This window comes from Coregonus lavaretus (genome assembly GCF_964263955.1).
Source record: "Coregonus lavaretus genome assembly, chromosome: 16".
Taxonomy (NCBI): Eukaryota; Metazoa; Chordata; class Actinopteri; order Salmoniformes; family Salmonidae; genus Coregonus; species Coregonus lavaretus.
The window spans coordinates 41009717-41032647 of record NC_140003.1 but is presented as its reverse complement, the minus strand read 5'-3'; the positions used below and the strand labels follow the sequence as shown (position 1 = coordinate 41032647).

The following is a 22931-nucleotide window of genomic DNA, read 5'->3' as shown; positions in this document are numbered from 1 at the left end:
AAATTCTATCACTAAATATCATTACGTTTGAAATCAACCATATCTTGAAACCCTAGGCCTATTGTATTGTCTATTGTTAGTTGAATTCTGGGTTGAATTGAAACAATAGCTGTTGATGAATTAGCAAATGCTATACATACTGAACAAAAATAGAAACGCAACATGTAAAGTGTTGGTCTCATGTTTCATGAGTTGAAATAAAAGACCCCAGAAATATTCCATACAAGCTTATTTCACTCAGATTTTGTGCACAAATTTGTTTATATCCCTGTTAGCGAGCAATTCTCCTTTGCCATTGCCAAGATAATCCATCCACCTGACAGTTGTGGTATATGAAGAAGCTGATTAAACAGCATGATCATTACACAGGTGCACCTTGTACTGGGGACAATAAAGGCCACACTAAAATGTGTAGTTTTGTCACACAACACAATGCCACAGATGTCTCAAATTTGAGGGAGTGCCCCATGGTGGAGGTGGGGTTATGGTATGGGCAGGCATAAGCTACGGACAATGAACACAATTGCATTTTACCAATGGCAATTTGAATGCAGAGATACCGTGACGAGATCCTGAGGCCCATTGTCGTGCCATTCATCCGCCATCATCACCTCATGTTTCAGCATGAAAATACAAGGATGTCGCAAGGATCTGTACACAATTCCTGGAAGCTGAAAACGTCCCAGTTCTCCCATGGCCTGCATACTCACTAGACATGTCACCCATTGAGCATGTTTGGGATGCTCTGGATCAACATGTACGACAACGTGTTATAGTTCCCGCAAATATCCAGCAACTTCACACAGCCATTGAAGAGTGGGACAACAATCAACAGCCTGACCAACTCTATGCGAAGGAGATGTGTCGCGCTGCATGAGGCAAATGGTGGTCACACCAGATACTGACTGGTTCTCTGATCCATGCCCCAACAGATGCATATGTGTATTCCCAGTCATGTGAAATTCATAGATTAGGGCCTAATGAATGTATTTCAATTGACTCATTTCCTTATATATGAACTGTAACTCCGGAAACTATTTGAAATTGTTGCATGTTTTTATTCAGTTAAGTGGAGCTCCCTCAATCATTCTCACACTAGCGCATTGGTAAATATCATAGCTAAGCTTGGTTAAAACCCTGGATGGGAGACCTGTAGATGTATAAATTCTCCAGTAGGTGCTACACAGACTGTTTATTTTTCTTATAGCGGATATAACATTGAAGACCACAGGAACAAATGTAATATTTTATAAGGTTAGTCTGATGAAATTTATTATAATAATAATATGCCACTTAGCAGACGCTTTTATCCAAAGCGACTTACAGTCATGCGTGCATATTTTTTTTTGTGTATGGGTGGTCCCGGGGATCGAACCCACTACCCTGGCGTTACAAGCGCCGTGCTCTACCAGCTGAGCTACGGAGGACCACATGGTAACCAATACAATTTGGTTACCATGACAATCCTGCAGTTGAAATGTCAACCTTTAAAACAAATTGATGACTTTTTTCAAATGCAATGCATTTTCTACATACAATACATTGACAAATTACGCTGATTTAACCACCTTGTGCCCAGTGACTTGATCACAACTTCCCGGTTATGTTCAGTAGGCACGAAACATAAATGTTTTTGAGAAACAGGGCCAAGGGATACCACCAGAACTTGCCCAATAAGAACGCTCATCTTAATTGTCCCTTAAAAAAACATTTGGCTAATTTGTGCACTATAGAACACGACCCTGATTTGACAAAGACATACAGGGAATCCAAAAATAAGACAAGTGACACAGGGTTTGTTTTAATAATGAAATCTATTTGTTTTTCTTCATCTTCAAAAGAACTGAAGCCTATCAAATCTCAACCAACGCCAACTTTGCAGCTCCTCTCTGCCGCAGCCACTCCTGGCAATAGCCTGTCCTACATTTATAACAAATCTTATAAAACATGCTTACATTTTGTAATAAGGTACTTTTGCATTCAAACTTTTTATTTTGGTAAAATCATTACAATAGTCGCACAGCCAAGTCTTTCCCCATGCAGTGCAGTAGCCTCTAAGCTAGTACAGAAAGCAAAGTCCACATCTAAACACCTCTGGGTTTTTCTCCTCAGGGCACTGAGCAAGTAAGTGGTGGTAATAGCATAGTCATCCTGTGGCCAGGCTAGTAGTGAAATGTCCTGCTACTGTGGGAACACTACTGCAGTGGAGACCTGCTCAATACTCTGAGGGAAAACAATTACCGCAGGTGCCATATATGCAAATGCAGAGAATAAACCATGTTTGTTTTTTAAAGATTGCCATGTGCCAGACATTCACTGGAACCAAAAAAAAAATGATATAGGTCAAATTGGAATACAGTTATTATAAACACAATGCACACAATTGGACAATCCCGTGCACTTCTGCACCGGTACGTTTAGGAAAATTAGCTTTTGCTCTTTTGAGAACTTTAATTCCAAACCTTGGCATGTCTGTTTAATTCCATTTTTCTTTTGAAGGCCAATCTGACTATCTAGCTAGTATTTAGATATGTCAGGGCCCAAGGCCTCGAAACAGCTGTGGATATTATTATTGACAGAGTCCAATATGTCTTAAACATTAAAAAGCTCACACTACCCCGAAATATATAAATTTTTCACGCATACAGGTGACATTCAACATTCAAGTGCCAGTGTTTTTGTTACCGTCTTTTGGTCAAGTTTCTTGAAACTTTCAAAGAACCACTGAGGATTAGAAAAATAAATATTTCTCAAAAATGCTTAATAAATTACACAAAACTAGCAGCAAAAGTAGAATCTAGAAATCTGTGTGCAAATGGCTAAATTCCAACTGCTTAACCCCCTGGTCCCAAAAAAATCCTGGTTAAATGTTGAGAACCCTTCCCCTTTGTAAACAAGCTGCGTTTTTTTCCACAATCTCCTTACACAATATTTGGAAGCTTAAGGACACGTATTCAAGACATTTATATAAAACTCTAGATGTGCAATAAAATAACTTTTGTAAAACTTGATGGGCACGACAACAAACAAGGGCCTACACACAAACTCAAGTAGCACCATTCAATCCAAGTTCTCAAACACTGTCAGTGCATCCACTTTTTAAGTTTATCAATTTAAAAAGTTTTCAAAGGCACAACACACTAGAGAAGAAATGTAGAGCACTTAGAGATCACCAAATGCCCCTTCTCTCCTCCTCTCATTTGCTGCTCCTCTTTGAGTGGAAAAGCCTCGTCAGGCCATTCGGTACCAGAGCTTTATACACATCTAAAGCAGACAAACCCCAAGAGGAGTTGACAGTACGTATATACCATAAGGAAGGGGACAAAAGTCGCCCATCTTTGGGCACCTCCACAGCAAGGAGCAATGGAAACCAAAGCAATGAACTTGAGCCCTAACCCGACCTTCACCCCATAACACAACTGTCCTGCTCTGTACAGTCAATTTGCTTTCTGACTGGTTAACCCTTAGTGATGGACCTCATACTGCTCCTGTCTCTGATAGATGAACCACGCCTCCAACGCAGCTTGAAAAGAGAAAAAGGTTTTAATTAAGTTAAGCCTGCGACTCAGTTCATTTGTCTTATATCTCCTTGACCAAAAAACAAAACACTAGCATGCGTAGAATACCGGCTCCGCCGCTCGGTCAACGGTAAGACTGTTTAACGTTAACGTCGCGCCATACTGTGCCCCCCCCCCCCCCCGACGCTGTGGTCCTTATGCAGCCATTTTGAACTTCACTTCCAAGATGGCGCCATTTTTTGTTACAGGTGTGGAGAAACATTTCACTCAAATCAAAAAACTTTATCAATACCGCGCATGCGCCCACTTCAAATGTTTACAGTTTAAGTAAAACAAAAAAAACACTGCCCAGTTAATGTAGCTAGCGTTTAGTTAACTTTACTAGCTGCCATAACACTGTCAAGTCAAGTCAATAGATGTGGAGTAACAAGTTCCAACATTGAGTGTTTGCGTTGTTTGAATTAAACCCCAGTGTGCGTTTGTTAGCATTGAGCTTAACGACTTTCCGTGTTAAGAGATCACAACTGGAATGGCTTTTCGAAAGACTACCGTATCCTTTATAGAGGAGCCTATCCAGGATAGAGTGAGCAAAAAAAGAAAAAGTAATCGAACTCTTCGTCCCTTAAAGATTAGAATACAGTTCTATTAGCCACACTAGGAGTACGGCCCAGTGATGTCGGACGCTACAGTGATGTTAGCTGTTGGAACTCTGGGCTGAACCCGAGAAAAGGCTACATGATGTCACTGCGACAATTTTGTAAGGTTCAAATGGATTCATGACTCGAACGAGCCACAATGCCCCAGTGTTTGCCAAGGTTTGATTAAGTACAAGCATTTTTTTTTTCTTTTTTTTTTCTCTATGCTTCTTTTTTCACCAAATAAATAACAATTTAGAGCGCTTGGCCACATTCATTTGGTGAAATGACAACACAGAATTAGTCCTGTCTAAATTCAAAAGGCACAGTACATTAACATACAAATGATCCTCAGGTTATTCTTTGTTTCTTTTCTGTTTATCTAAAGAAAAAAGGAGTTGCCGTTTTGAAGGAAAGTCTGAGTTTCTATATCAGACCATACATGTCAGCACTCCTTTTATCTAAAAAGGTCTCTGCTCTTTTCCAATAGATTGGCGCTGCGCTGGTAGTCTTGGCGTTGAGTCTTGCTCCTTGTGAGAGAAGCGAAGGGGCAGAGAATCAGAGTGTGTGCAATGTACTGTGTGTCAGTGAAACTACACAGGGTTGAGTGAGGGGGGGGCAGGGGGTGTTTTAGTCTGGCGTAGTCAACATGTGGTTTCCGTGAGAGGATGAGTTTGGTTGGCGTGGCAACCGGGTTGCTATGGCGACTAGTTGCCCCACCAGTCAGTTCCACTACCGGAGTGGCTGTAGTTGCCACCGTAGCCGGCGTCGTTGCCACCATAGGAGTTTCCGCCTCCAAAGCCACCTGGGAAGGACAGGGGTCAAATCTCAGATAGAAAGTCCAATAAATTCAGTAATTCACATACAGCGATAAAAACAGCAGAGATCACCCCTCACACATGATCGAAACGTTCATTCCAAATGATCATGATAAAAACTAAAGTGACATTCAGAGTGGTTCTGAAGAGGGCCTAGCTCTTACCTCCACCGAAGCCGCCACGACTTCCTCCTCCTCCGTGACCCCCGGTGCGAGGGCCGCCGCGCCCACCACCACCTCCAAAGCCGCCGCCGCCGGGTGTCTGGCGGTAGTCCCTGGCACCAAATCCACCAGAGGAAAACCTGGGTGGAGAGAGAGGAAAGGTTGATACACAGAACAAGTAGTTGGCATTCTCCTTTCTTGAGAATATCTTTGATCTAAAAAATCAACATAAGTGGTCCGTTAACTTCCCTGAAAAGGTGTGCGAGTGTGTGTACCTCTTGGAGCGTCCGCGTCCCGTGTTGCCCTTGTGCTGGTTCTCGTAACCCAGGCTCTCCAGCCAGGAGGGTACTTCCTGCTTGGCTTCCACCAGGATGTCCAGCAGGTCTTTGGTGATGTTGCTGTTCTTGTCGTTGAAGAACGACGTGGCCAGACCTACACACACAGATGAGAGGACAGGGCTCAATACGCTACACACACAGACCACATAGCAAAACTCTCCTTGGCATGTGGTGGAATGAGGAACTTGAGTTCTTGAAAGACTAATACTTTAAGGCTTCTTAAAAACAATTAATGCAGTGTGTGATCTTACGTAATATTGTGGATTTAGTGTTTATCTGGAGTTATTCTCGTTTCTTAGCATCCCAGTCATGAGAAGTGATACTTACTGACGCGCATGACCAACACACACACACACACACCACACCGCTATTCACCGGCACCCCAACCTTCTGTTAAACGTGCACCAGTGGTAGTGCGGTAATGCGCTCTGCAGTTTCCAACACAACGGGACAATCTCTACCGTTGTGCAGAGCCATGCGATCACAGCATTCTCATTATACAACCAACCGGATGTCAGACTGACAACAGAACTGGATACACAAGGTGAGTGACAGAGGAACACACATAACCTAGCTATCCCTAACAATATGATGCAATTCCAAGGCTAATTTAGTGATTTATCCATTTAGTCAGGGTCATGTTAATTATGCAGCAAACAAAAGAAAGCTCATTCCCGTTTTTCGTCGCAAAACGTTCAACAGCTTTCTTTATTTGCATGCCCTTATGAACAGGACCCTGGTGTGTTAAAGCTGGGCCGGGTCAAAATCCTACCCACAACCCACCTCTACATGACATACACAGTAAACAGGTCATGATGGGAGACCCCCCCCCCCCCCCCCCCCAACACTAGTCCCACTCACCCAGGTTCCCCACGCGACCAGTACGACCGATACGGTGGACGTACTCCTCAATGTCGCTGGGCAGGTCAAAGTTGATAACGTGCTTGACGTTGGAGATGTCCAGACCACGAGCAGCCACCTGGAGGAGGAGAGATACAACAGGCAGTCAGTCACACAGAGGGAAACACTATTCAACCGGCAAGGGGAAAACCGTTCATTAGGTGATCAACGTTACTGATGTAGCTTCAATTAAAATCTTGATACGTTTGGATGCATGCTAGATTAAAAAGGGAGAATGACGTCACTACTTCTGTGTTGACAGAGTGTGTGCGTGTTGTCGTACCGCGGTGGCCACCAGAATGGGGCAGCGACCGGAGCGGAACTGGTTCAGCGCCTCCTCTCTGTCTCTCTGGGAGCGGTCTCCGTGGATACTGGTGCAGGCGTAGCCCTCGCGGTACAGGAAGTCCTCCAGGGCATCCGCTCCCTTCTTGGTTTCCACAAACACCAACGTCAGAGACTCCTTACCTAGAGAGCGCGCGAGACCGAAAGACAGAGAAAGAGGGAAAAAAGAAAAACTTTGAGTACTTAGCTCACAGGCTATGAGTGGGATTAAGACATTAGACTGTGGGGCGAGGGGAGCAGGAAGTCAAAATGGACTGCACTAACAGAGCAGGTAATGTTCCCAACCTCATCACCGTGGTGCAAAGAAACAAAAAAGGCAACTGAAAAATGGAGACCAGGGGTGCAGAAGCAGCTTCGCTTTCACTGACATCCATTAAGTTTATATAGGTTCTGTTTTACAGAGTTTACATGCCAAATGTCCTCATATCAGAACCAGCCGACTGTCCCATAACTCAAAATGTCTTCACAGCCATTTGGAACGGTACTATTTGGAGTGAGTAGCTTCATTGTTTTATCTACAGTGGACTAACACGGCATTAATGGCTATCAGAGCAAACACTCGACAGTGAAACTGGATGGAGATGGTGGTATGGGGATATGGGGATTGGGGGATGGGGGCATTGATGATATTCTCTGATGACCCTATGCCTGTTTCCACAGCAGCAGCATTTAGTGGCAGGTAGGCCGTGTTTGGTATGGTTGGCATGGCAACACTGAGCGATGGGAGTCCAGGACCAGGTTTGTAAAATGTCTTCCTTGGATTAATTACTGATCTGACATGTTTGGATAGATGAAGGATAACATCCTATGGCATGGAAGACAAGCATTCATCTATCCAGGCATGCATCAAAGATATCACTCCATTCTTCTGTGAGGTTGTCTTTTCTAAGTATTCAAAACAGGGCTTGGGTATCTACACGCATGTCCACCTCTTAGGTCCTGGTTACCATGGTGATAAAGATGTCTGCTTGCTTTGGTCCTAGCTTCCTGTGACATCTAGGTTATTTGTTAATCTCCATGATGGGCTGTTTTACTAGTTGCCAAGGAACATCGGGACACGTACAAGATGCTAATACAGAGGGGTTTATGTGTACTTTATTTACCGTAGACTGACTCAACCCATAATAGACGTAACTGCTTGACTAACAGAAGGTGTAGCTCAGTTTCCAAAGACAAACAGCCCAACGTGTCCTTAATCTCCCTACACATGCTGTGTGTGTGAGAGTTGAAAATCATCCCAGACAGTAACACCAAGCCAGAAACACTTCCTTTTCCAAAGAGAGAGGAAAAATAGCTGTGCTCCACTTAGAAACCTCCTTTAAGGGTGGCAAGCGTTACCGCTGGTTCTAATGACAGGGCTGGCCAACCCAGGTCCTGGAGGGCTGCTATGGTGTCAATTAGACTCAAATTAGTGTCTTAGTATTGGGCTAGAATAAAAGCCTGCACACCACAGCTCTGGAGTTGCCCACCCCTGACCTAAGGGTAGGATTCCCCTGGCCCTGAGACTGCAAGCATTATTTCTGGCCCTAAAGCTCCTCTGAGAAATAATTAAAGGAGAAAGAGGGAGATGTGGGGGGGGGGGGGGGGGGGGGGGGGGGGTTAATAGTACCATAATAATACTTACCAGGTGTCACTGCAGCCTCCTGAACATCAGGAGCGTCACTGGGAATGACTAGATAAAACCAAACCGCCCAGCACAGTAAACCAAAGGCAGTATGGAGCAACTTAACACTTAACAGATGTGAAAACTAGCGCTTTCCCATCAACCACCCTCTGTTTCACCCAGAGGAGAATGGTGAAGGTTCATCATGCCAACTAGTTTAGGAGACAATTGTGTCCATGTGGATGTTCATTTACTTTGGGCGGACAGACTAACAGGTGGCTGGGGGTGGGGGGCAAGGGAAAAGGCTAACAATGTACCCTCTTAGATAACCTTAGCAAGTGTTATGAATTATTTTCAATACATCTGTGACTGAACGTTATACATGTGTTTAGGATGGAGTTTGGTTTGTTTGTGTGAGAATGTGAGTGTGTGAAGGGTTTGAGTCTTACAGTGTAGAGTTGGTGTCTTTAATTTGTGCGTGTTCCTTACCTGTAGCGTTGAGCAGGTCCAGGAGGAAGGACCTCTTGTCACCGTCCTCCACCCACACCACCTTCTGGGTGATGTTCTCAGAGGTGGAGCCCACGCGGCCCACGGCCAGGAAGATATAGTCCTCCAGGAAGTCACGCGCCAGCATCTACACAGTCAGAAACACACGCAGTCAGAAACACACGCCAAGGGTTTGACTCAGCTTCTCAAGCTTTCGTCACTACTACCGGTGTGTGTGTTTACCTGAATCTCCTTGGGGAAGGTAGCGCTGAACATCATGGTCTGGCGGATGCCTTTAGGGGGCATTGTGTCCTGCTCCACGATGCGTCTGATCTGGGGCTCAAAGCCCATGTCCAACATCCTGTCAGCCTCATCCAGCACCAGGTAGCTGACGTGGATGACAGAAACAGTTCACTTAGCACTCAGGTCAATTACTTACATTAGCCAACTCGTAAGCCCGAGCTAACTCGTAAGCCCGAGCTAACTCGTAAGCCCGAGCTAACTCGTAAGCCCGAGCTAACTCGTAAGCCCGAGCTAACTCGTAAGCCCGAGCTAACTCGTAAGCCCTAGCGCCTGCCCCACTCACTTGCAGTAGTCGAGGCCAATCTTGCCCCTCTCCATCATGTCCACCAGGCGTCCGGGTGTGGCCACCAGAAGGTGACAGCCTCGCTCCAGGTCTCTGATCTGCTGTCCGATGTCAGCCCCACCGTAAACCACGCAGGGACGCACGCGGGAGCGGTACGCAAACTACAGGGGGAAGACATACACAGGACCGTTCAGAACCCTAGTACTGCCCATAATTCAGTATTAACCATTATCCTTTTGTCATCTTTGGAGTATTGTTCTATAGCAGATGTTACATAGATTCACATCTGCCTGCAGAACACTCAGATTACATAGAACCTGATGCCCATCCATTTCAACATGATAAGAGTATACCAGTGACTGAGGATAGAACCAGAAGACGAGAAACATTCTGGCACCGAAGACATAGCACTGGGCATTTTGTCCCTCCATAACATACACACGAGTACAAGGAAACGGCGTGCATGCCAAGAAAAGAGGTCGATATTTTCTTTATCTAGCTGCAATCATTCAACATGTTCGGAATCAGCAACTTTCAAGTCAACAACCGGTCCATCTTCCTTAACCACCACTAGGATACTCTATTACAGCGTCACTACAAGATCCTTCATGTTCTGTCCAATGGGGAGGGGGGGTAGCCCATACCTTTCTGGACTCTTCGTATATCTGCAGGGCCAGTTCTCTGGTGGGGGCCAGGACCAGAGAGAGGGGATACTGCTTACGGCGCCCATATTTACCGCTGTCCTGTGGAGAGAAACGACAAGTGTTGGGTCAACCTCAGCACACAGAATACATAAATAGCACACCAGCAAGTCAGGGGGACAATTGAATTGCTTTCACAGTAAAGCAGTGTTGCAGACCGATGGGAAAACTCAACGCTGCAGGCTGGTCGTGTGTGTGTGTGTGTGTGTGTACCTGCCCGTTCTTGGCAGCCGCTCCGGCGTCTCCAGGCCCCTGTGTGTAGATCTGGCTCAGCACTGGCACCAGGAAGGCTGCAGTCTTACCCGAGCCTGAGTACAGGAACATTCAGTCTTTTACTCAATACAATAATCATTCATCTTTACTGGTCTAAAAAGGTAGCAAGCGATAGAAAGACAATCCAAAAACAAGTTTTAAATTCAAAGTATATCTAGCTAGCACTTCCTTTAGCATCTCCCCCTTTGAAGTAAAGCATCTTCCTTCCTTCATGGGCGATGCCACAATAAGAGTGATGAAGAGACTCAGATCTCACTTTAAAATGCAAGTCAAACAAAAAAAACTGTTTGCAAAGTTATACAAACTATACAACTATGTACATGGACTACTTTTAACTTGCACTGAACATTTCACAAAAATACATTTACTTGAACAGTGCAGATGCACTGGTAACACAATGATGATTGTGCTGTTTGTGTTGGCATTCAGTTACCAAGCTTTGCATCCGCACTGTTCTTCAAGTAAATGTGTTTGTGTAACATTTTCAGTGGACATTTTTAAAAGTAGTCTTTGTGCATAGCTATGGTTTGTTAAAACCAATGATTGCTAAGTTTAATTTGACATACATTTTAAAGTGAAAAATCTGAGCCTCAGCATCACTCACTGTGGAATTGCCTTCATTCATTCAGTCCCATACCAGTCTGAGCGCAGGCCATGAGGTCTCTCTTGGACTTGATGACGGGGATAGCGTATTTCTGGACGGGGGTGGGCCGCGTGTAGTGGGTCAGGGCAATGTTACTCATGATGATCTCCCCCATGTCCACATCATGGAACTGAAATACCAAAACACCAGCGGCGTTAGTTTTGGATCACTTCTACGCTGTTGACTTCTGTCAATAAGAGTCACTTCAACATTTTCCCATGCACAGCATTTCCCTTGATTTACATGACTACTGGTGGCGGCAAAGCCAGTGATGTGACTTACACTATCGATGTGTGGCGGGCAGTTTGCGCCAGTGGCCTCCACTGGAATGTCGTCGTATTTCTCAAAGTTAATACCAGTGTTCCCGCTTGAGAACAGCTCCCTGGATGAGCGGAGAGGAAAAATATAGTTTGGGTTAGAGGACATCACATTAGACGGGATTTCCAAGACAACGTCTAACAGGACTCTTCAAAAGTTGTCCAGAATAACTGAACTGAATATTGCAAACTACCAGCGTTAAGAGTGAAACTAAGACCGATCTAAGATCAATATTGTTGAGTATGCTTATATAAAAAGGCACACTTCAAGTTGCAGAAGTCCTAGACACACTGGTTTTGGCCAATGTAAGAGAGGAGCGAGACTCACGCTTCCAGGCGTTCGTTGGCGGGGCTGGGTTTGGACCAGTCCTCGTCGTCCCTGGAGTCTTCCTGCCAGCGGTTGTTACCTCCACCACCATAACCTCCACGCTGATAACTACAACAGACCCCCACAGACACACTGCTCAACACATATTTGTATGGGTCAATACATAGTTCCAACAGACAGTGCACTGACTGGTCCTTACCCCCCTCTGCCCCCTGATGATCCACGGTCACTGTAGAAGGAAGACTTGCCCCTCCCTCCAAAGCTGTTATAGGCTGCATCTTGTCTGGGAGCACCTCCCCAGCCTCCACCATCTTGTCCACCACCAAACCCTGGGTAGGGAGAGTGTACAGATCAGTGAGTAACTGTGGCTACATTAAATCATCCCACCGGCATGCAGGAATGGCCTACCACCATCAAAATATTGTTCGGGAAATAAGCTACTTTGGTAAATAGATTTGATTGATTAGATCGAATGATATGAGTATAGGGTAAGACGGAATATGCAGGGGTGTTTTTCCCCCCCAACTGTACCCTTCCAGCATTGTCTGTATTTTATCAATAACTATTAAAATAGGTTTGATTTGTATTAACACGCATTTTATTTCATACATTATTTCCATTGCTGGTGATTCAAGGAAATTCTGCCTCTGCAGATTCCGTCTACTATTAGAAGTTATAACTAGTATTACCATTATTATAATTGTTTTTATAGTCTATATGCACAGTAGGATCTAGGAGGACCAGATCTACAGCATAATACATTACATACTACTTGTATCCGTTTATTAGTATTGTAATTACTATTATTAGTGATGAATAGATAAATACTATTTGGCACAGTAGGTTTCCCCACCTGCGGTGTGCACTGGCTGATTAAACGAGGTGCCACCCATGGTGTTACCGCGGTAGCTGGCACGCCCACCTCTGTCATTTCGGGGAGGCCCGCCGCGTCCCCCATTGCGGTTGTCATGGTAACCGTTGGCGAAGCCGTTGCTGCGTCCGCCATCCCATCCTCCTGGAGAGTCTTCATGGGTGAGGAGAGGAATGAGAGGCAGAGGGATGATGACAGGTAGAAAGAGAGCGTGCACTATGAGGTTGTCAGGTATTCAGAGACCACGAAGGGGATAGATTGGACTCCCAGACAAAGACACAAATTCCCAGAAAATAAAGTGCACACACACACTACCGGTCCAAAGGTTTTAGAACACCTACTCATTCAAGGGTTTTTCTTAATTTTTTACTATTTTCTACATTGTAGAATAATGAAGACATCAAATCTATGAAATAACACATTTGGAATCATGTAGTTACCAAAAAAGTGTTAAACAAAATCAAAATATATTTTATATTTGAGATTCTTCAAAGTAGCCACCCTTTGCCTTGATGACAGCTTTGCACACTGTTGGCATTCTCTCAACCAGCTTCATCAGGAATGCTTTTCCAACAGTCTTGAAGGAGTTCCCACATCTGCTGAGCAGCGGCAAACTTAAATCCGTTTTTACCTAACACCATGTCACATGTGCAACCAGAGAGAAGAAAAAAAATAAAACTCTGGACCATCTTTCCTCCACACATAAACGCATACAAAGCTCTCCCTCGCCCTCCATTCTAACCATAATTATATCCTCCTGATTCCTGCTTACAAGCAAAAACTAAAAGCAGGAAGCACCATTGATTCGCTCAATACGGAGGTGGTCAGATGACGCGGATGCGACGCTACAGGACTGTTTCACTAGCACAGACTGGAATATGTTCCGGGATTCATCCAATGGCATTGAGGAGTATACCACCCCAGTCATCGGCTTCATCAATAAGAGCATCGACAACGTCCCCACAGTGACCGTACATACATATCCCAACCAGAAGCCATGGATTACAGGCAACATCCGCATTGAGCTAAAAGGTAAAGCTGCAGCTTTCAAGGAGCGGGACACTTATAAGGAATCCCGCTACGCCCTTAGACAAACCATCAAACAGGCAAAGCGTCAATACAGGATTAATATTGAATCCTACTACACCGGCATTGACCGCTCATCGGATGTTGCAGGGCATGAAAACGATTATGGACTACAAAAGGGAAACCCAGCCGCGAGCAGCCCAGTGTCGCAAGCCTACCAGACGAGCTAAATGCCTTTCATGCTAGCTTTGAGGCAAGCAACACTGAAGCATGCATGAGAGCACCAGCTGTTCCGGACGACTGAGTGATAACGCTCTCGGTAGCAATGTGAGCAAGACCTTTAAAACAGGTCAACAACCCGTCTGCCACGCTGATCCTCAACACTGGGGCCCCTCAGGGATGCAGGCTTAGTCCCCTCCTGTACTCCCTGTTCACCTACGACTGTGTGGCCGAACATGACTCCAACACCATCATTAAGTTTGCTGACGACAACGGTGGTAGGCCTGATCACCGACAACGATGAGACAGCCTATAGTGAGGTGCCACGACAACAACCTCTCCCTCAATATGAGCAAGACAAAGGAGCTGATGGTGGACTACAGGTAAAAGGCGGGCCAAACAGGCCCCCATTAACATCGACGGGGCTGTATTGGAGCGGGTCGAGCGCTTCAAGTTCCTTGGTCTCCACATCACCAACAAACTATCATGGTCCAAACAAACCAAGACAATCGTGAAGAGGGCACGACAACACCTTTACCCCCTCAGGAGACTGAAAAGATGTGGCACGGATCCCCAGATCCTCAAAAAGTTCTACAGCTGCACCATCGAGAGCCTCCTGACCGGTTGTATCTTTTACATTTACATTTCAGTCATTTAGCAGACGCGCTTATCCAGAGCGACTTACAGTTAGTGAGTGCATACATTTTCATACTGGCCCCCCGTGGGAAACGAACCCACAACCCTGGCGTTGCAAGCGCCATGCTCTACCAACTGAGCTACAGGGGACCGCCTGGTATGGCAACTGCTCGGCATCTGACTGTAAAGGCGCTACAGAGGGTAGTGCGTACGGCACAGAACATCACTGGGGCAAAGCTTCCTTCCATCCAGGACCTATATACTTGGCGGTGTCAGAGGAAAGCCCAAAAAATTGTCAAAGACTCCAGTCACCCAAGTCATACTGTTCTCTCTGCTACCACACGGCAAGTGGTACCGGAGCACCAAGTCTAGGACCAAAAGGATCCTTAACAGCTTCTACCCCCAAGCAATAAGACTGCTGAACAATTAATAAAAATGGCCACCCAGACTATTTACATTGACACACTCATAACCAAGTGGGATGGTTGTAATTAGCAGTTGTGACATCATAAATACCAGTTAAGATGCATTCACGTGCTTTGAACTCATTTAAAAAACGCAGATTGGCTAAAAAGTACAGCTATCATGCTTGAAATTATGTTCAAAAACCATGAATAGATTTATTTTTATTAATAGCGTATTGTTGTTGCATTTAAATGCTGTTCGAGGTCATTTCCTTAGTAGGTGACGTCAGAGGTCAGCATGTGGGAGAAGTCAGAGCTCAGGGATGATATTTTCCCCAGTTGTATGTGGTAAATACCACCTTCCCACTTGGTTATGAACGCAACATTACAGTGCCTATAGGAAGGATTCCAAGTATAGGCTAGAATACTAGACATTTAAGCTCATCGAACAGGCTCTGCTTTAATTGTATTCATTTGGTATGTTCCTAGGATGATCAGAAGGCACAATGTTGGCTCATTTTGATACAGCTTTATTCCTACTGCAGATACTCAACATAAGGATGTTAGCATTGAGCAGCTCCCATTGGCATTAGTAATACAGCCATACTAGCGATGCAGGGCAGAACCTTACTCAAAAGACATTTAAAAAACACCCTTTTCACCAAAAGCAAGCTACTTCATACTAAAAGTAGCCTCGACACCCGACTATGGCTGCATATTCTAAAGAGATACCCTATTCCCAGTAGTGGGAATTGTGGGTGGCGTTCTCTGATTCTCTGAGTGGTAAAAGTATTGTCTTTCAAAAGTCTAAGCCCATTTCACATTGGGTTCCAGATACAGATTCAGCTGAAGTTTGTGCCAATGCACATTATCAGATCTTTACTATGAAGTTGTTGAACATTTTAGGAACCATCTCAAAATGATAAAGCTCCATTGAACAGAACCTGTGCATCTGGAACACCCCACATTGGTGTTGCTGTGCGTAAGGCCATTTCATGCATCTCAGCACAAAGCAGACGGAAGGGACTTACAGAAGTTTACTGGTGGTGGCACTGAATAACCGTACTGTCTACCAGAGGAATAGGCATTTTCTGTTGTGGAATAAAAAGACAAATAACGTCACAAAAGGTAGATGAAACTAACCCAAGACAAACTCTGTGCCATGATCAATGAGATGTTCAATTGGGATTTACTCTGACATTTAAGATTTTGCACAACTTCTAAGAGGCAAGTCAGTCTTTAGCCATAATGAGTCAGTGCTAGTGGGACACTTTCTTAGAACTCAGACTTATCTTGCCCTAAAGATTACTGTGATGTGTTGGGCCCAGTGGGGAGCAAGTAGCAAACAAAACTGGTACGTCGCTGATAATTTGCGTGAAGTTCAGCTTTAAAAACTAGTTGCCTGGTCTGTCGCGTAGTCTCTTCACGTCAGCGATAGTGCTTGGTATAACAGCCCTGTTAACTCATGCAACTCAACATATGCCTGTGCCGATAACATGCCAACAAACACCCGGCCAACAAACATTAGGAATCACAAGACTACAAGGTTGGACAACAGAACATCGTGTCTTGATTGAAACTTTCATAAATATTCCTCTGAGTTGCTGGAAGCTGTAGTTCGGAGTTGTTCAGCTCATCTGGGAGTGAGGAGTCAATGTGGGCAATTCCGCTAGCTTTGTTCTGCGATGGCCTGAAGTACTTGCCACGTGCACCAGTCGGATACCCTGAACTAGTTTTCCAGTTTCTCCTTCGGTCTTCCAGCAACCTCAATAACATTCTCTAGGTCAGCCGTTCCCAACGGGAGGTCCGTTAAGTTATTTTGTGCAAAAAAAATGTGACTGTGCGAATGGTGGTCCTCAAGAGCTTTGGGAACCACTGCTCTAGGTCACACATTAATTTATTGTAGAAGTCCTTGTATCCTAGTTGCAAGTCACTGGATCAGCACTAACTGTACACTAAGTGTAGCCTTTGTGCTCATCACTTTGTAAACAGGAAGTAAGAAGGACTGATGAGTGATCTGATCGCTGAAGTAGGGTTGTGTCAAGGAGCGATATGGTCCCTGGGTGAAGGAGCAGCAATGGTCCAGTGTTTTGTCACACCTGGTCAGGGGACATATTGAAAGTATTTTGCCAGTACTTTCCCCAGGTGGCAAATTATAGTCCTCCGCGACGATAGATATGGCCTCTGGCTGCACGTTTTCCTATTTGTTTTAATAACGCTATAATTAAGTTTGTCAAAAGTTGTAGAATAATTGGCTTGGGGCTGTACGGCAACAGTTATCATAATAACAGGTAAACTCCTTATGCAGGTGGGAAGGGGTGACATTTGATCATTAAGTATTACAAATTTGGTGAACAGGAGTAAGATTATTTCCACGTTTGTGCGCCAAAAATTGTTAGTCAAGAAAAACTAACTCAGGTTGTAATTAAGTGTTAGTGCTACATTTTGGATAAACAACTTGGTTAACAAAATGACAAACAGTAGCAAGAGAGTTGCTTGTGAAGTGTCGCCATACACTGGCGCCATCGTATAGAATGACAAAAGCATTTAATTCCTTAAGGCCTACTCTGAAAGACATATTTTCATGCTGTTCAGGATGGGGTAAAGCATCTGGTTTTACTTTGAGGGTAGCATGCTCTACTTTGTATTTTCCAATAAAAGCACAGAGACAATCAATTGTAGTTTTTTCCCATAAACTCCTGCACTAGGGGAATTTTAGTCTTTCTTGGTTGCCTTTGGCCTCAAGGAGGAGCAGAAATGCGTACAAATCGGGTTACTGTGATATTTAAAAAATAGCATTCTGCTTAACTGACAAAAATGCATCCTTACCCTATTAAAACACTGACCAAAACATATTGTACACCTTCATTAAATGACAAGTCCTTTGTTTTCTAATTCTGTACTTGTACACCCTGCCTCATGCATTTAAAAGGACTGAAATGGTGTAAGGGTAGGCTAAAGCGAGTTTACACCTTAACTTTTAAATCCATGAAGGGAAGTGACCAAGTGCACACTTAGGGCAGAAGGGTATGCCTATAGAATTGGGACATAATCATTGTCTTGTGTGTAATTTACTGTGTGTCAAAGTGATGACTTACCGTTTTTGGAAACCTCTTTGTTCCTCAAGTGAGGTGGAATGTAACGCCCTGGAAAAAGTGAAAAATCGTAGGACTGTCAGTCTTCGTATCGAGAAACACATTGTATGGTAAAGCTATGAATATGAGGATAAACGGAATCGCCACAATGAGCTACACTGCATGCAAATCCTTGTTCAGGAAAATTTTAAAGGTATCCTATATATAAAAAATAAAAATGGTCTTGCAAATTGATACAACTCACAAGTGTCCTTTTGCCACCTTCAGCATACATGTCATCTGTACATGCTAACCCCTTAGGGCAGCGTTTCCAAAACTATGTGGTGTTGCCTGGTTTGAAAATGGGGTCGCGAGAGAAACTGAGATAAACTTACAAAAATCACACCTGGTCCATAGAACCGGGTTTGTCAGTAAGCGGTTTCGGGTCACTTCCTACAAATGTGGCTCTAACTTTTGAACGGTTTAAGCTACAAAATATAATGACCCCATCACGGAAAGATAAGACTAAGGAACACGAGTCTTCAGTTTCCCTCTACAATGCTCACAAACGCGCAGGATTCACTAGAACAGAGTGGACAAGAACAGGTACTAAATAAGACTGGGGGGGGACATCAATGATGACAATGTTATTTTCTACATAGACCATACAAAATGATTGCTTAATTATCTTCTGAACATCCAAATACCTTTTTGATGCATTTCAGTCACTTCAAACCATACGTCCTTCAGATTGAAATTCTGTCAGACTGATTTGTAATAGACTGTCATAGTTCCAATTTTTTTTTTAAAGTTAGGATTGGCCGTTGATCACTTGTATTTATTTTTTTTACATGGTGGGGGTGAGGAAATTATTTATATCAAAATGGGGATGCGGGCCAAAGAAGTTTGTGAACCCTTGCCTTAGGGCATTCAATGATAGCAAATTGTTCTGCGAAAGAGGATTGTCAAAATTACTGAACAAATGTATTATTGCACTGTGTATGGCTATTAGTAAATAATTACATTATCTATTAGATCATTCTGCTATGAACATCTGTGCTCAAAGAGGAACACCACTTGAGACAGTTCAATTTATGTGAATACTTACTGCCTCCTTGTCCGTCAGAGTTCAAGTCTAGGCCAGCAAGCTGAAAATACATAAAATACTGTTAAGGCACACTTAACACAAGCATGGTATAACCAAGGGGTGAATAAATGCTTCAAAATCTGATAGAGCACAGTGCCACAAAAAAATCAGATCCTAGCACTGGCTGGAAAAGTTCAAGTTTTCACTATGAGAGATAGCCTGTAGGTCAAGTCAACAAATCGAATGTTGACATTATTAAAGATAAGGTGATTCTGTGTGTGCTAAAGTTTCGATTCACAGCCAACGTTCTTGGCTTGGGCCCTAAGGTTAGTAGTGAATAGACTAACGTTAACATCTAACTAGCTACATAGAAAATAAAATCAACGGAAGTTAAATTGCTAGTTAACTAGGTTTTACATAACTAAAACCCAACATTAACTAGCCAATGATATATTGGCTTTGTAAACTTAGTCTGGAGTAGGTTTTTTACTATTCGTCACCTACTATACAGTAGAGCAATTGTTATTTCCTGCGCCACGTTTCAAGACTCAGCAGTTAACGTTACTTTTACCGGCCGGTAGAATTTCATCAAGGTAACCAGCTAACTACTAAACTAAAGTTAGTTGAATATCAATTGCCAGGTATCTAACTATTATACATGCTGACAATCTAGGCTCTGTAGATAGCTACATGACCTAGCCAACGTTAGCTAAGGCCTAACCAAGCCTGGATAAAATTGCCGTAAAATCATCAACTGCGCAATCGATACCGGCCTCACGTGTAGCTAACCTTAGTCTGGTTGGTTAAATACAGTATATAGGTATACAAATAAAAAAATCTGACAACTAGCTAGCTACTATGCAGTAATGGATAGCAAGAGTTCACGACAATCTTTTTGAGACAAAGAATTTGCTACCAAGAAGTCTGATCAAAACCGAATATTACCAGGCAGCATTCGCTAGCTCCGCCATGACCATGTAATTTCACCGGCGACACACACCAACCACCATTTTACCAGCCATATCCACGCAGTTAGCTACGCGCTAGCTAACGTAGCTTGGCTACAACCACTTTAGCTTGCTAATTTAGCATACGCTGACAGTGTTATTCTAGCTGTCCTAACGATATTTGTTCATTTGTAATTTTACTAAATCAATTAAAAATGAAGTAAACACTCACCTGCTGATCTAGACCGTGTGGATTATCAACGACCACATGACTCATAACTAAAGAGAATAGTGAGGATTATTTCTCAAGAGAAAGGATTTTCTTTGTTAGCACGCTAGCTAGATAGTTTATTTGTAGATCACAGAATTCGTCCTGGATTCCAGTCCGTAATATGTAGCTCACTTTATGTCCTTTCAGGCAATAAAACAAATGTATTATGTTAATAAATGTTCCTTTCTGGCTGTTTCTACGTGGTTGCAAATTAAAGTACCAACTTGAGCTATAACCGACACGTTCCACTGGCTTCTCCGTGGTGGAATGAAGCTAAACTACTCGCACAGGTACCGCGAGATATCACTAGAACCCCACAACCTCTTCTTTGTTGGGGTAAATCGGCGGTTGGAATCTAACGTTATGATCCATTACCGCCACCTACTGTACTGGAGTGTGGGCCAGAGACAGGGAGAAACTAAATCCTACCAACCCCGTTGCTCTTAAAAAACAAAACAAAACATAAATGCCTGCTCTTAGTATCTATATTCCACTGCTCCTGCCATCTCTGCACCATCACTGTCCATATCAAGCTTGTTGCCTCTGCTTTGCTCATTGAAACTACAACATCTGGACAAGAGGAATACCTATATAAGAATGCTGTTCATTGACTATAGCTCAGCATTCAACACCATAGTACCCTCCAAGCTCATCATTAAGCTTGAGGCCCTGAGTCTCAACCCCGCTCTGTGCAATTGGGTCCTGGACTTCCTGACGGGCAGCCCCCAGGTGGTGAAGGTAGGAAACAACATCTCCACTTCACTGATCCTCAACATTTACATTTACGTCATTTAGCAGACGCTCTTATCCAGAGCGACTTACAAATTGGTGCAGTCACCCCATAGCCAGTGGGATAAAAAAATTTTAGGGGGGGGGGGGGGGGGGGGTAGAAGGATTACTTTATCCTATCCCAGGTATTCCTTAAAGAGGTGGGGTTTCAAATGTCTCCGGAAGGTGGTGAGTGACTCCGCTGTCCTGGCGTCGTGAGGGAGCTTGTTCCACCATTGGGGTGCCAGAGCAGCGAACAGTTTTGACTGGGCTGAGCGGGAACTATGCTTCCGCAGAGGAAGGGGAGCCAGCAGGCCAGAGGTGGATGAACGCAATGCCCTCGTTTGGGTGTAGGGACTGATCAGAGCGTGAAGGTACGGAGGTGCCGTTCCCCTCACAGCTCCATAGGCAAGCACCATGGACTTGTAACAGATGCGAGCTTCAACTGGAAGCCAGTGGAGTGTGCGGAGGAGCGGGGTGACGTGAGAGAACTTGGGAAGGTTGAACACCAGACGGGCTGCGGCATTCTGGATGAGTTGTAGGGGTTTTAATGGCACAGGCAGGGAGCCCAGCCAACAGCGAGTTGCAGTAATCCAGACGGGAGATGACAAGTGCCTGGATTAGGACCTGTGCCGCTTCTTGTGTAAGGCAGGGTCGTACTCTCCGAATGTTGTAGAGCATGAACCTGCAGGATCGGGTCACCGCCTTGATGTTAGCGGAGAACGACAGGGTGTTGTCCAGGGTCACGCCAAGGCTCTTCGCACTCTGGGAGGAGGACACAACGGAGTTGTCAACCGTGATGGCGAGATCATGGAACGGGCAGTCCTTCCCCGGGAGGAAGAGCAGCTCCGTCTTGCCAGGGTTCAGCTTGAGGTGGTGATCCGTCATCCATACTGATATGTCTGCCAGACATGCAGAGATGCGATTCGCCACCTGGTTATCAGAAGGGGGAAAGGAGAAGATTAGTTGTGTATCGTCAGCGTAGCAATGATAGGAGAGGCCATGTGAGGATATGACAGAGCCAAGTGACTTGGTGTATAGCGAGAACAGGAGAGGGCCTAGAACTGAGCCCTGGGGGACACCAGTGGTGAGAGCACGTGGTGCGGAGACAGCTTCTCGCCACGCCACTTGGTAGGAGCGACCGGTCAGGTAGGACGCAATCCAAGAGTGAGCCGCGCCGGAGATGCCCAGCTCGGAGAGGGTGGAGAGGAGGATCTGATGGTTCACAGTGTCAAAGGCAGCAGACAGGTCTAGAAGGACAAGAGCAGAGGAGAGAGAGTTAGCTTTAGCAGTGCGGAGAGCCTCCGTGACACAGAGAAGAGCAGTCTCAGTTGAATGACCAGTCCTGAAACCTGACTGGTTTGGATCAAGAAGGTCATTCTGAAAGAGATAGCAAGAGAGTTGGCTAAAGACGGCACGCTCAATAGTTTTGGAAAGAAAAGAAAGAAGGGATACTGGTCTGTAGTTGTTGACATCAGAGGGATCAAGTGTTGGTTTTTTGAGAAGGGGTGCAACTCTCGCTCTCTTGAAGACGGAAGGGACATAGCCAGCGGTCAAGGATGAGTTGATCAGCGAGGTGAGGTAGGGGAGAAGGTCACCGGAGATGGTCTGGAGAAGAGAGGAGGGGATGGGGTCAAGCGGGCAGGTTGTTGGGTGGCCTGTAGTCACAAGTCGCAAGATTTTATCTGGAGAGAGAGGGGAGAAAGAAGTCAAAGCATAGGGTAGGGCAGTGTGAGCAGGACCAGCAGTGTCATTAGACTTAACAAACGAGGATCGGATGTCGTCAACCTTCTTTTCAAAGTGGTTGACGAAGTCATCCACAGAGAGGGAGGAGGTGGTGGGGGGGGGGGGATTCAGCAGGGAGGAGAATGTGGCAAAGAGCTTCCTAGGGTTAGAGGCAGATGCTTGGAATTTAGAGTGGTAGAAAGTGGCCTTAGCAGCAGAGACAGATGAAGAAAATGTAGAGAGGAGGGAGTGAA

General features: G+C 44.7%; 1 protein-coding gene across 6 annotated transcripts; it reads right to left on the bottom strand.

The window, feature by feature from the left end:
* Positions 1-1795: 1795 nt before the first annotated feature.
* Positions 1796-20457, bottom strand: LOC311144024 (putative ATP-dependent RNA helicase Pl10). Of its 6 annotated transcripts, none has more exons than XM_084179946.1 (19): positions 20146-20457; positions 18988-19027; positions 17904-17951; positions 12503-12673; positions 11849-11978; positions 11650-11757; positions 11287-11386; positions 10999-11134; positions 10302-10396; positions 10032-10130; positions 9388-9548; positions 9045-9189; positions 8805-8949; positions 8337-8384; positions 6654-6835; positions 6332-6449; positions 5408-5564; positions 5136-5272; positions 1796-4958 (listed from the first exon to the last, which is right to left on the bottom strand). In XM_084179946.1, exons 1-19 carry the CDS (start codon positions 20188-20190, stop codon positions 4861-4863), a joined length of 2163 nt encoding a protein of 720 aa, XP_084036072.1. In that variant the 5' UTR covers positions 20191-20457; the 3' UTR covers positions 1796-4860. The 6 variants fall into 6 exon arrangements, with proteins under 6 accessions (XP_084036072.1, XP_084036074.1, XP_084036073.1 ...); XM_084179948.1 differs by having other exon boundaries at positions 12572-12673; XM_084179947.1 differs by lacking the exon at positions 8337-8384.
* Positions 20458-22931: the final 2474 nt, after the last annotated feature.